The following is a 13,146-nucleotide window of genomic DNA, read 5'->3' as shown; positions in this document are numbered from 1 at the left end:
TCACAAAAGTTGGACAGTTAATGTCAAGGTTTATATATAAAAAGAGATGCATACAACCAGTATTTATATTTATAAATGTTCTTATGTTACTGATCTCTAGAATCCGTAGACAACAACTACTACTATGTTACTGATCTCTAGAATCCGTAAACAACAACACCACCACCACTTCTTGAAATGTAATAAGGGGTTCTGTATAGGATGTAATGAGATACATGCAATTGGTTCTTTTATTTATCTACGCGCTCAATGGATTTCTGTAAGATGATAAATAAGATTTTACTCTCCATTTGTTGTATGCTTTTGTCCCTTCATTTGATATGAATATTTGATTATAAATAAAAGAGTTACAAGTGCTTATTTTTATACCCGAAACATCACAAGCATCTTATCTATCTTCAAGATCTGATATATCTTCCTCATATATGTGTGGGGAGAATATTTCTGAATCTCAGATCTTTACACACATGATCTGATTTTTATCCAAAAATCGTATAGCAAATGACAGGCATCAAGAGTCTATCAATCCCATCTTTATTTCCTTAAGAAACTTCTCCATGTTGGCGTAGGAAGATCCTCCTTTTCCCACTGCTCTCATCGCCTCATCTCTCAACTCGCCAATTCTCTTCCCCATTTGCTTCCCTTCCTCCCCACTCATCAATCTCCTTACCATGTCTTCCACATCTTCTCTCCTCGCAACTTCATTCATTGCCATTCCAATATTCCACACTCCGCTAACGAATCTCCTGTTAGTCGGCTGCTCGCCAAGGAAGGGCCATGATATCATGGGTACACCAGCACAGATACTCTCCAGGGTAGAATTCCATCCACTATGGGTCAGAAACCCTCCCACTGAAGGATGTGATAGCACTTTCATCTGAGCCGCCCATGACACCAAGAAACTTCTGTCCTTCACTTTCTCTAAAAACTCAGATGGCAGCACAGCAGAGTGGCCATGAATGAGATCAGGACGAATAACCCACAGAAAAGGCTGCCCACTAGCCTCTAAACCCCACGCTAACTCTAAGAGCTCCTGGTCAGTCATAACAGCTAAGCTTCCAAAGCAAATATAAATAACTGAACTGGGCTTCTGGCAGTCCAACCATTTCACACATTCAGTTTCTTCGGTCCACAAACTTGCAGAGCTCTCAGATATTTTATCATTTCCAGATTCTGCCTGTAAAACAAGAGGGCCTATAGCATACAAAGCTGGAAGTCTTTCTCGGAGTGCGTCGAGTATAGGACGATCAAGCTCATCAAAGGTATTTAGTAATACAAAATCGGCTTCCGGTGCGGCCTGCACTTCACGTATAAGGATCTCCGACATGTCTTTGTGTCGCAAGGAGAAGGGCAGATCTTTGACTTGCAATGGGGGCATTCCAGGGATGCAGGTGATTAGTTGTTCCATGCATCCATCTGTTAAACATTTGTCATCATCTGCAGCACACAATAGCATAAGCAAGCGAGCTGTGTTTGACATGAGGAATTTATAGGGAGTCGGTACCAGAAATGAGTGCAGTGCTAAAACAGTTGGGAGAGGAAGCTAATATACCTCTGCCACGAATATAACCCTTTTCAACCAGAAGAGGGGCGAAGAAGAAAGGGCAGAAACCGCAAGCACTGGCAGTCCAGAAGCATGCTCTCGGAACTCCGAGCTTCCTCGCGGTTTTCTGTGGAAAGGAGACAACACCGTCTGAGATAATACATGTAACTGGAGGAACGTCTGGTTGTGAATGTTTCAACTTGTCAATCAGGTTGTCCAAATGCAGAGGGCCGTTATCGGTGAAGGACCGGCATAGCTCCGGTATGTTGGAGGTCCGGCCATGCTCCGGAGGTAGGCCGTCTGGAATAGCTTCGAATCTGAATCCAGGCCAAGATTTAACAGAGTCCACAGATCCGGATGCGACGAAGCGCTCTTGTATGTATTCGGTAATGACGAAGGTGATATAGAAGCCTCGAGCATATAAAATCTTAGAGAGCTGCATCATGGCCTGAATGTGACCCTGAGCAGGGAAAGGGAGCATAACAGCATGAGGTCGTGTATTCATGGCGCTATGTAGCGTAGAGAAACAGTGATCCAGATCTCAGGGGTTAAGATTTAGGAGCATGAGTAGAAAAAACATACAGATGTAACTAAACATTCAACAGAGAATACTCAACACAGTGAAGGGTGTAATTAAACATTCAACAGAGAATACACAACACAGTGAATGCCTCACAACATAGGAAAAGAAAGAAGGGCCTCGCAACACAACTAAAGAAAGAAGAAAACTCTTTATTAAATTGAGGAATAATCTATGGATGGATTGGATTGGATTGATAGCATGGATTATATGGTATGCATATCATAATCAAATAGTCAAATACCATGAGTGGAAACAAGACTCAAATACCATCCGTGGATACGATTCGAATACCAGTTTTCATTAGATTCAAACAGAGTGCCCTGTCTAAAGGAACAGGCCGGTGGTAATCAAAACGGTATGGGTGATCAGGAATATGAGAGTGGGTGGTAAGCAAAACGGGATGGCTGATCAGGAATCTGAGAGCCGAGGTAGACACAGATATATGGAATCCCAAATTTACAATGTACACCATGTCAAAGCCTTTGCCATATGACCATGACAGCCGAGGTAGACATAGATATATCGAATCCCAAATTTACAATGTACACCAGGTCAAAGCCTTTGCCATATGACCTTGCTATGGTTCCGCCGCCCACGCTTATCCGTTGATTTTATAAATAAATAAATTTATCCAATTCATTTATCATTGAGATCCGATCTTTTATATTTTTAAGATCTTTTATATTTTTAAAGTGTGCTAGTGGGGAGTTTTGCAGATTTTTCCAAAAAATTATTGTTAAAAGTTGATTTATATTATTTAAATTAGTTTTTTTATTATATAAATGTAATTATGATTAAATTTTGATTTGTATTGTTTAAACTGGTTTTTTTATTATATATAAATTTAGTCTCCTCAATTTTTTTTAAACATTTTTATTAGGAAAAGTTAGGTATCAAACTTGTAATGGTTCCGCCGCCCACGCTTATCCGTTGATTTTATAAATAAATAAATTTATCCAATTCATTTATCATTGAGATCCGATCTTTTATATTTTTAAGATCTTTTATATTTTTAAAGTGTGATAGTGGGGAGTTTTGTGCAAATTTTTCCAAAAAATTATTGTTAAAAGTTGATTTATATTATTTAAATTGGTTTTTTTATTATATAAATTTAATTATGATTAAATTTTGATTTGTATTGTTTAAACTGGTTTTTTTATTATATATAAATTTAGTCTCCTCAATTTTTTTTAAACATTTTTATTAGGAAAAGTTATGTATCAAACTTGTGATTTCATTAAATTTCTATTCAATTCTAAACAAATTAAAGCAAAATATAAACCAATTTTTTTCAAACAAATAACACTTAAATATTAGTTTATATTAAACTATTATATTTTTAATCATGTTATATTTTTAAATTAAGATTATATGTATACTTTTTTATTTTATTTTATATATGTTAATAATTTTAAAAAATAAGACTTATTTATAGGTAAATTTATTTATAAAAATTAATTAAAAAAAAGGATAGAAATTTGAAATTTTAGATATAAGCGTGTTAGGATAGTGTACAAATATTGTGTTCGCACGAGATAATATTTGAAGAGTTATGTTTACAAAAATAATAGTTGAAGTGTGTAAAAATTTATATAATATAAAATTTAAATTATGGAAAAAAAATATAAATAATGTTATTCGTTTTGAGAAGCTAAAATTTATTTTTAATAATTTTTTTAAATAATGTTAAATCTAAATTATATTGAGAATTTTTTTTTTATTAAGTCAAAAGTATTAGATTTAAAATCAATAAAACAAAGGCGTCAAAGTATAATATAAAAAACAAATTTCATAATTAAAAACTATCAAATCAGAATTTAATAATAAAAAACCTTTACATATCAAGGTTAGAAAAATCATTGTGTGCTGTAATTTCGCATCCATACACTTTCATTTTTTAAAATAATAAAATATTTTAACTTTTTAATCATTTGTAAAAGAAATTTATACACAAATATTATATTTATGTGTTGATGGTTGTAGAAATAAAATGTCATCGACTTGAAAATTTTGAATTCAAATCTTGTACTACTTTCTCTTCCTACACACGAAAATAAAAAAATCCTAAAAAAACTTGAATAAAATATATATATATATATATATAACAAATTAAATTCTTTATTATCATAACACAATATTATATTTAAAATCAATACAAAGAAAACGTAAAACATAGTAATATGAAACAATTTTCATAATAAAAAACTATCTTAATAATAAAAAACCCTCACATATCAAAGTTAGAAAACCATTGTGCGCTGTAATTTCGCATCCATCCACTTTCGTTTTCAAAATAATAAATAGTCCCATACAATAATATATATATATCTTTGTGCATTTATGGTTTGGTGGCAGACTGCTTATTTGTTACTGTCACATCTATATCTATGCGAATCTTTATAATATCTATTTGCAATTTTCAAGTTGCCATTTCTGCAATTATTTGCAATTTTCAAATTGTCATTTCAACAATTAATTGTAATTTTTAAATCAATATTCCATCCATTTTAGTGGATTCAGGGATGTAGAATGAGTTAAGGATTACAGTTTTTTTGGGATAGAATTTGTAAACGTATGTATCAAATTTTTTGGATAGAATTTGCAAAAGTTTTATGTATTAAATTTTATTGGATTTGATTTTTTAGATTTTTGTTGGGATAGAATTTGTTATGTATCAAATTTTTTTGATAGAATTTGCAAAAGTTTTATGTATTAAATTGGATTTAATTTTTTAGATTTTTGTTGTTAGAATTTTGTGGAAAATTTTGAGGTGAAATTTTGATTTGTGTTATTTAAACTGATTTTTTAATAAAAAAAATTTATAACATTTAAATTGTGTAAGAGTTACTTATCAAACTTATAATTTTAATAAATTCTTACCAAATTTTAAAAAAATTAAACCAAAAAAACCCACCAAAAACTTTTAAAAAATCACACTAAAAACAACTTTAATTTAAATTAGAATAATAACCCAATTAAACTGTACAGCAATAAGATGCATTTATATTTTGTTTTATAAAAACTATGTCTCACATGTTCCATTTATATTTTGTTTTATAAAAACTATGTCTCACATGTTCCATCTAGTTATCACTAAATTAATTAAATGTGTATGTCATCTAGCTATCAAAAAATTAAATATGCATAATAAAATTTTGTAGTATGTGAAAGTCTTTAGTTAATAAGATATTTGTTTTTATAATCTAGCTATCACTAAATTAAGTAAATGTGTATCTCATCTAGTTATCAAAAAATTAAATATGCATAAAACTTGGTAGCATGTGAAAGTCTTTAGTTAATAACATATCTGTTTTTATTATTCTTATAAAAAATAATAATTTTAAGTTTAGATATTGTTATAAAAAGATTGGGAAAGAAAATGTAAGAGCAAATAAGGGTGTTGATGTAAGTAGATATTGGACTTGCATTTGATTTGCCCTTTTAAATTTGATCCATTTGGCAACTTTGTGGTGATGGCATATCCCTTTTGCTTTCTTAGATCTTAGTTATTTTATCGATAATTTGTGCGATGTAAAATGATGATTAAGCATTATTTTTCTATATGGCATTAAGGTGAAAATTTATTCATTGGGAGGTTATGTAACACTATTTTGAATTTTCAAAATTTTATAATTTGTAATTAACATGGATAATGTTGAATGGATAACATGGATATTTTGTTGAATGGTATTTAGTATAAATATTTATATTTAATATATTGTTAAAGTTAAGGGAAAATGTAGTGAAGACAAATTTTAATGTTTGGGGAAGTTGTAAGGAGATTTGATAAGTTTCCTATCTTACCTTAATTTAATGTTTAAATTTTTTATTTGGTGGTTGAACTACGTAATTGCCAACAATTATGAGAAGGAATAGAAGTGGTATCAAGATATTCCAAATGTATGGAATACATACCCATTTTGAAGAATTCAGAATGACCACAACCCAATGAAGGGACCCATATTGACATAGTGTGTGTAGTGAAAAAGTGGATGACATTGTGTGAGAGTATTAATAGTGAAAGAAGAGTGTGTGTGTGTAGTAGATAGCAATAGAGAATGCTAATGTGTGTTAGAAACTAGTGAGTATGTGCAAGTTAACTAGTGAAACCTAGACATAGAATAATGAAGCACACATGAGGTGGAAAGTGTGACTCTAAACAAGAGGTAATAAAGAACCCATTCAATCATAAGTGAAGATCGAGATCCTTATATATATGTGTGTGTGTGTATATATATATATATATATATATATATATATATCTATATATAACTTCACATGTAGGAATTTTAAATTTAAGTACACAAATTTTATATATTATGTTTGTAAAATATCACTTTTGTATATATATATATATATATATATATATATATGAAAATATTTGTATATTTCATATGAGGAATGAACATGTTTCTATTAGAAGAGTAATTGATTTTGAGAGTGAGGGGCAACCTCTTAGTGTGAGATGAGATGAATTACTATTGTTATTATTGTCTTTCATTAATTTTTCTATTTCACCCTTGAGGAACTATTCATTATCACTACTAAGGTTGCAAGCCATTACATTAATGTTGATCATCTTAGTTGCTAGAATTGAAGCTAGGTGGGGAGGATTTTAATGATTCCTCCCAACAATCCAAGTTAAACCCAATAGATAATGTTAAATATAAATTATATTAACCAATTAAATTCTTTGTTTTTTTTGTAGAGTGAATTCTATTGCCTCAACAAGAGGAGAACACATTAGAAGTGGCCATATGTCATACTGATCTCTCACATGGGAGACCATAACATACCCAAAATTGTACCCTTCGAAGAGACATAAGAGACAAAATTTAACTAACATAACTTCATCCAAACACGTATATGCTAGGATATTGTCCTACCTCGCCATAATCATAATCTTCTACAAAAAGAAATCCATAAACATGGTCCATCACATAATCAAGGAGTTGGTTCAGAATCTGATCTTGCCACAAGGATAAGGGGTTATTGGGTCTACTGAGGGTCTAATCATTGCTATAGGAATGTCGAGATGTTGTTCAATCCTCTCCAAATTGCAATCCATCATCTCTAACTTGCAACCGTAGTGTTTTAGATGTCCATGCATATTATCAAAGGTTTGTAGTAGGTCAACCCTTGGTTGTCCAATAGAATGCATCTTAAGAGGAACTTCATCTGCTCATACAATTCCACTGTTTACATATACCAATTTTCTCGACATCATGTATCCCTCTTGTCCAAGATCCATGTTCTCCACTCCACCATCATTTCAGAATCTAAAAGGGATGTTCTTTGAGAGGAGGCTTCCCCTTCCTACCAAGTCAATTCTTTGTACACATGTATAGGAATCTGCTCCCTATACCTCATTGCAAATCCTACTACTATGTTCTATAATCATGAGTTTCCTCTATGGTCTTACTCCTCATAGTAGGAAACTCCTCTCCTCACATGGCCTCTCTCCCTCAATATTATGGAAACAATACTCGAGACCTAGACTAAAATATATGAGCATCTATGTGCAATACGAGTTTCTTTGGCTAGTGGGGTAAATGCTAATTGACACTTATTTCTATCTTATATCTATATCAACTTCATAATACCAAATAAATGTTCGTTTTCTTCCCCACTAGCTCCAGTCTCCAAAGTTTAGACCCTAGACTAGGGAAAGACAATAAAAGCACCACCATTCCCACATGAAAATAAGAGGACAAGTACATCCTCTCCTCTCAACCCACACCACTAAAAGTTCTTGAAGATCACAATCACTCCCAAAGTAATTCCACACCAACACGTGTCACCTCTCAGTCAACAAGTGCACTAACCAAGCCCAACTTCACCCATTTGTGGTGAGGTTATACACATTAGACATACCACACCAAAATTCAAGGATAAATTATACCCTAGAACCTACAAAGAATAAAAAACCAACACCATTCCCAATACACATGTTCCCCACCGAGAAAATTCTTAACCGTTTCCCCTTTAGACTCCACACATAGCTCCACTTTCAACTCGATCGTAGAGAAATAATAAAGGTACAAAAGCGCATATATGCAGGGAACAACAAAATCCACACAACAAACCATATATTGCTTAAAAATTCATTCAATTTAGATAGATAGTAAACATGCCCAAAAGAAGGAAATTAGGTGGAGTGATAGATGTTACCTGGATGAATAACTAAAAGTTTCCTCATCAAATGCGTGAAACTACCAACAAAAAATAGAATCCTTCTTTGAGTGTAGATTTTGTAACTTACTCTGCATTCTTGTGAGCACACATCCACCAATGACAAGAGGTCCAACATTTTCCACCTCCTACATAGCCACCAGATGAATCTCCCACAACGTTACCCCTCGTTGGGTGCTAAACCTCAAATCTCTCCAATTTCCTTCCTAGTTATATTCCTCCCCACCATTAAAATTTTCGTGTTAGGGCTCTATCAACAGGTCTCAAAAGCTTAAATCTATAATTTCCCTAATTTTACGGGTTTTTTTTTATCCTTGTACGCTCATTAAACTCTCCATGCTCCTCATTATGGCCATCTTTTTTTTCACAGGCATAATGGTTCTTCTTGTAGGTCCTTGCCATCCTTGCATGCAAGTATAGCCACAAAACATTGTAACATTTGATTGTTTCCTTACACTTGTTGGGGGCATGGTGTCACATTTCCAGAATTGTTGTTCAGGTGAGATGATAATGACTTGTAGCCCCCACCCCCACTCTCTGTATTTGTCACCCCATATAGGGAAGGAAAATCTTTCTGAATACTTTTCTAGCAGGCTCTTTTGATAGGAGATAGTGAAAAACAACAAGATGCTACCAAAGGTATAGACATATCAAGACATCCATAATTTTCTAGGAAGTCTACAACAATATTTCATATTCACCTTATATGGGTGGGGATAAGATCTAGGGTATTCAAGTTGAGATGTATAACATGGATTGCAATCTCAAGATTTCTGATACCTTATGAATTTGTGATGTTGATCAACAGGCCACATCAACGATAATCTAAGAGTCCCCTTCTATAAAGATGTTCTGAAAACCTTAATTCTTGGCATATTCCAATATTATTCTTAGGCTTGATAAATCCACTGCATTATTAGTATTAATGTCAATTTTCCCTAAAAATATGAGCATATGCATGCATGTATGGTCTCTAGTTATACCTCCATAACTAGTAGGGTTGAGTTTACCCTTAGCTGCACCATCATAATTGAGTTTCATGGATGTGGCAAGGGGTGGGCACCAACTGAATGGGCTAGAAATGACAACAAGAAAGGGGGCTACAAAGGAGACACCCTCAAGGATAGAGGGAAACCATTCTCATGGAATCCTACATCCACCTCTTGAATCCTATCAATCCTGGGTCAATCATTTTAGTGAAAGAACCATTTACTTAACATTTTTGACAAAGGTTTTCCATGTGGTTTCTTCAGACGATGCACCTCCTTTAAATATCCTCCTATTTTTTCCTTCGAGATGCCCCAAAGGAGGAAACAAGGGGAGACATTCCAAATACAATTGAGGATAGGGTTATTAAAATCTTGCATCCTTCAATTTCTTATAGTGCTTTGATGACTCTTCAAAATCCAATCTAATCTAGAGAGGCAATCCCCATATTCTTCTAAAGTCCCTGAGAGAATGAACAAAGGCTAAAAAAATGCTCTAAAGTTTCACTATTCAGTAAATAGAGAGGGAAATGGGACGGTCCCTGGAGATTCTGCTTCTGAATATTGTCCCATGTGAGAATTTTATGTATTAACAACCAAATAAATATTGAGAGTTTCGGCCAAAAATTTTGTTTCCAAATTTTTATCCATAACTCCTCTACCTACTGCCATGATGACCTACTTCTAGTTGATAATATTATTTAACAGAGAAGGTTCCCTTAGAACAATAACCACATTCGATCTTATCATATTCAAATTAGATAGGGATCCAACAACTGTTATATATCCTTCCATAAGTTTCACCAAATTTCTTTAGTTTGTTTGGGATTCCAATTTTTTGAGGCAATCCATTTACGCCAATGGTGATCATGTGTATCCTCCTCCTTATAATCCTCTCTTTTGAATTTTCCCTAGGAATTCATTTGTATTCTAATTTGTTCAAGTTCCACTTGATTTCCTATAATTACCAAAATTTTCCATGAAGCCTCCCAAAATAACATTGATATCCCATTCTTGACTAACCATAAGTAGCTATTGTGAATATGATTCTTTGTTAGTGTCCAGATCAACAATTCTAGGACAAATACACTTAATATAATCAATTTTTGAGGGGGGATTGTAGGGGCATCTTTATGTGTCCATATATATTTTAAGAGATCCATCCCTCCTTGAAGCCATATCCACCAAAATTCTCCCCCAAGAGTCATGGCCATGTTTGTGGGGTAATGTAGATCTACACATGCCTTCATTTTTTGCCACGCATTTTATTCCAAGCTACTAGAGGCCATTTCACCTCCAATATAGATCCTCCTCATAGGAAGGCTTGTTCAATTCTCCATAGTTATTGAAGAATTAACATGAGATCCATCATTGCAAAATATAGATACACATGTAGAGCTTTTAACAAAGCTTTGAGGAGGACTTAGATATCTATAGGTCTAGCTTGTTAATTTGTTGTAGAAATTTTGTTAGCAACTCTTCCCACATGCTATAGAGGAGAGAGCTATCTACTAGAAGGGAGCCAACTTATTTTGAAGGGATTTTTCTTCTCTAGATTTCCAAGATTTTGGCAATGTGTCTCTACACATTCATAATATTAGAAAAATAAAAACTATGCTCTTATTGAAAGTCCTCGCTTCCTACACCAATGGTAAACCTAGGTCCATCATGTCATAAAAAATTGTTGATAGGTTAGGGGCAAGTATTCTTGATACAATCAGAGTCCTTTCAATCTATTCTTAGTAATTATCATCTTGAAAAGATGCCCCAAATATTCCACTTCCATAGTGAATACAAAATGGAAAGAGGATCCCCTTGCCAAATTCCCGTGGAGAACTAAAAGGGTATGGACAATGGGCCATTGATCAAGATTGAAAAGGATGCCAAGGAAACCAGGTTTTATACCCATGTAATCCAGTAATTTGAAAATCCACATGCTCTTAAAGTGGAACACATGAAGTCCCAATTAAGTTTTTCATTTGCCTTATAAAAGTCTAGCTTAAGCACCATACTTGTGTTTTTAGTAATATTCAATGAGTAGATGGCCTCATGGACCATCATTATTCCATCAAGAATTTATCTTCCTTCTACAAATCTTGTCTACTCTGGAGAGATAAGTTTAGGAAGGAGAAGTTTAAGCTGGTTGGCTATAATCTTGGTTATAACTGTATACACTATGTTGCACAAGGAAATTGGATAATACTCACCGGGATCATTTTCTTTCTCCTATTTTGGGACCAATGATAATAATGTGGCATCCAATGTTTTGAGAATGGTTTTCTCTCTTTGGTACTCTTGTACTACTATCCAAACATCCTCCTTAAATATTGACCAACAAGATTGGAAGAACTTGATGGTGAATCCATTGGACCTGGGGCCTTATTAAGGGGCATCGCCTTAATGGTTGATTCAACCTCGTCCTATGTAATTTCTTGAAGATGTGCATCATTCTGCTCATTTTTTATGACTGAAGGGATGTGCCTGGTTACCTACATTGAATTTCCATGACCTTGGGTCTAGGTTAGAGTCTTAAAATCATTGACGCTACCAAACCAAGAATATCAACCATAAACTACTTTACACAACAAAAATATAAAGTAGTAAATCACATATGCACAAATATAGAGAACTTTTTAATTTCTCAACCCAACTTCATTATATTAATCCAATGGATATAATAAAATAGTCTAGGGCTCCCGTACCAGGGATAATGGCCCTCATACATCCACTAGTACAAGATACAAAACTCGAACTTGGTGTCAGTCCATCGACATCCAATCTGTCCTCAACAAGATACTCTGATCATCTAGCTATAATGTGCTCTCTCAACTCCTCTCAGTCATACCCTGTACCTTCCTGGTCCTTCAACTCTCGATATGCTACTCCTACCTCTATCAATTCTCCAAGCTCATCTGGCCACTGAACCTTGGCTATCAATCTACTCTCTAGTTTTCCCTTCATCCATCAAGGGCACAACACATCGAGACTCCTGTCGAGTTGTTCACAACTCCACTTGTGAACAACTCTCAACTGTCCACTGCTACTCCTCAGCTACTTAGGGACTTCAACCCACTATGGTCTTCCTGTGCTGCACTCTTATGAAGACCAACATAGGGCATGGAGGGTTGCCACCTATCACTATAAGATGTCCATCTCCCACAATGAACACAAGTTAGAAGGACTTCCCATCATTTGTTGTAGAAGTCCTTGTCCACATACAAGTCTAGGGTTGCTCAACTACTTCTCTAATTCGTCAATCCTTGAGCTCATCAACTGCAAGCTAGTAGTCACTTTTTTCCATCAACGTGTTGCACTTCATCTCCAACTTGGACAATATCACGTTGTCCTCTAGTAGACCATAAGCTCTCAATCTCATCCACACTTGGTTTTCACTCACGCTGCCCTCTAACGATGCATGGGAGACCAAATCCACATTGTAGCATCTGCACCTAGTTAGGGAATCCCCACACATAGGAGACCCTTACACATGGCTTCCCACAAAATCCACCAATCTCCGCTTTTCTCTTCAATAGAGGAGATATTGCACAAATTTGGGCACATCAATATGTCCTTCACCTAGGACACCATCAACTCATCATCCAAGGGAGCATCTACAACACTCCTTGTTGTTGTCCTCTTGCTTTCCAATCTGATGTGTCTACTGTCACCTTGGCTGCTTGGTAGGCCTCCCAACAATCCACGTGTGCTCCTTCAAACAACTCCTAAGGCCTCCTACAACTTCCCATCAAAATGATCCAAGAATTGGTCAAAGGAATGACCCAACACAAGGCAAACTCAACTTTAGTTCTGATATATCTTTTTTATCCCTGGTTAGGGCAATC

General features: G+C 34.5%; 1 protein-coding gene across 1 annotated transcript; it reads right to left on the bottom strand.

The window, feature by feature from the left end:
• Window positions 1-310: 310 nt before the first annotated feature.
• LOC149208890 (7-deoxyloganetin glucosyltransferase-like) lies at window positions 311-2,562 on the bottom strand. The gene is made up of 2 exons (XM_089396196.1): window positions 1,553-2,562; window positions 311-1,437 (listed from the first exon to the last, which is right to left on the bottom strand). Exons 1-2 carry the CDS (start codon window positions 2,046-2,048, stop codon window positions 512-514), a joined length of 1,422 nt encoding a protein of 473 aa, XP_089252322.1. The 5' UTR covers window positions 2,049-2,562; the 3' UTR covers window positions 311-511.
• Between the last annotated feature and the right edge of the window lie 10,584 nt (window positions 2,563-13,146).

Source organism: Pinus tabuliformis, chromosome 1_2 (assembly GCF_031772625.1).
Source record: "Pinus tabuliformis cultivar Carrire ecotype Pingquan chromosome 1_2, CPIR1, whole genome shotgun sequence".
Taxonomy (NCBI): Eukaryota; Viridiplantae; Streptophyta; class Pinopsida; order Pinales; family Pinaceae; genus Pinus; species Pinus tabuliformis.
This window is presented reverse-complemented; position numbering and strand designations above follow the sequence as displayed.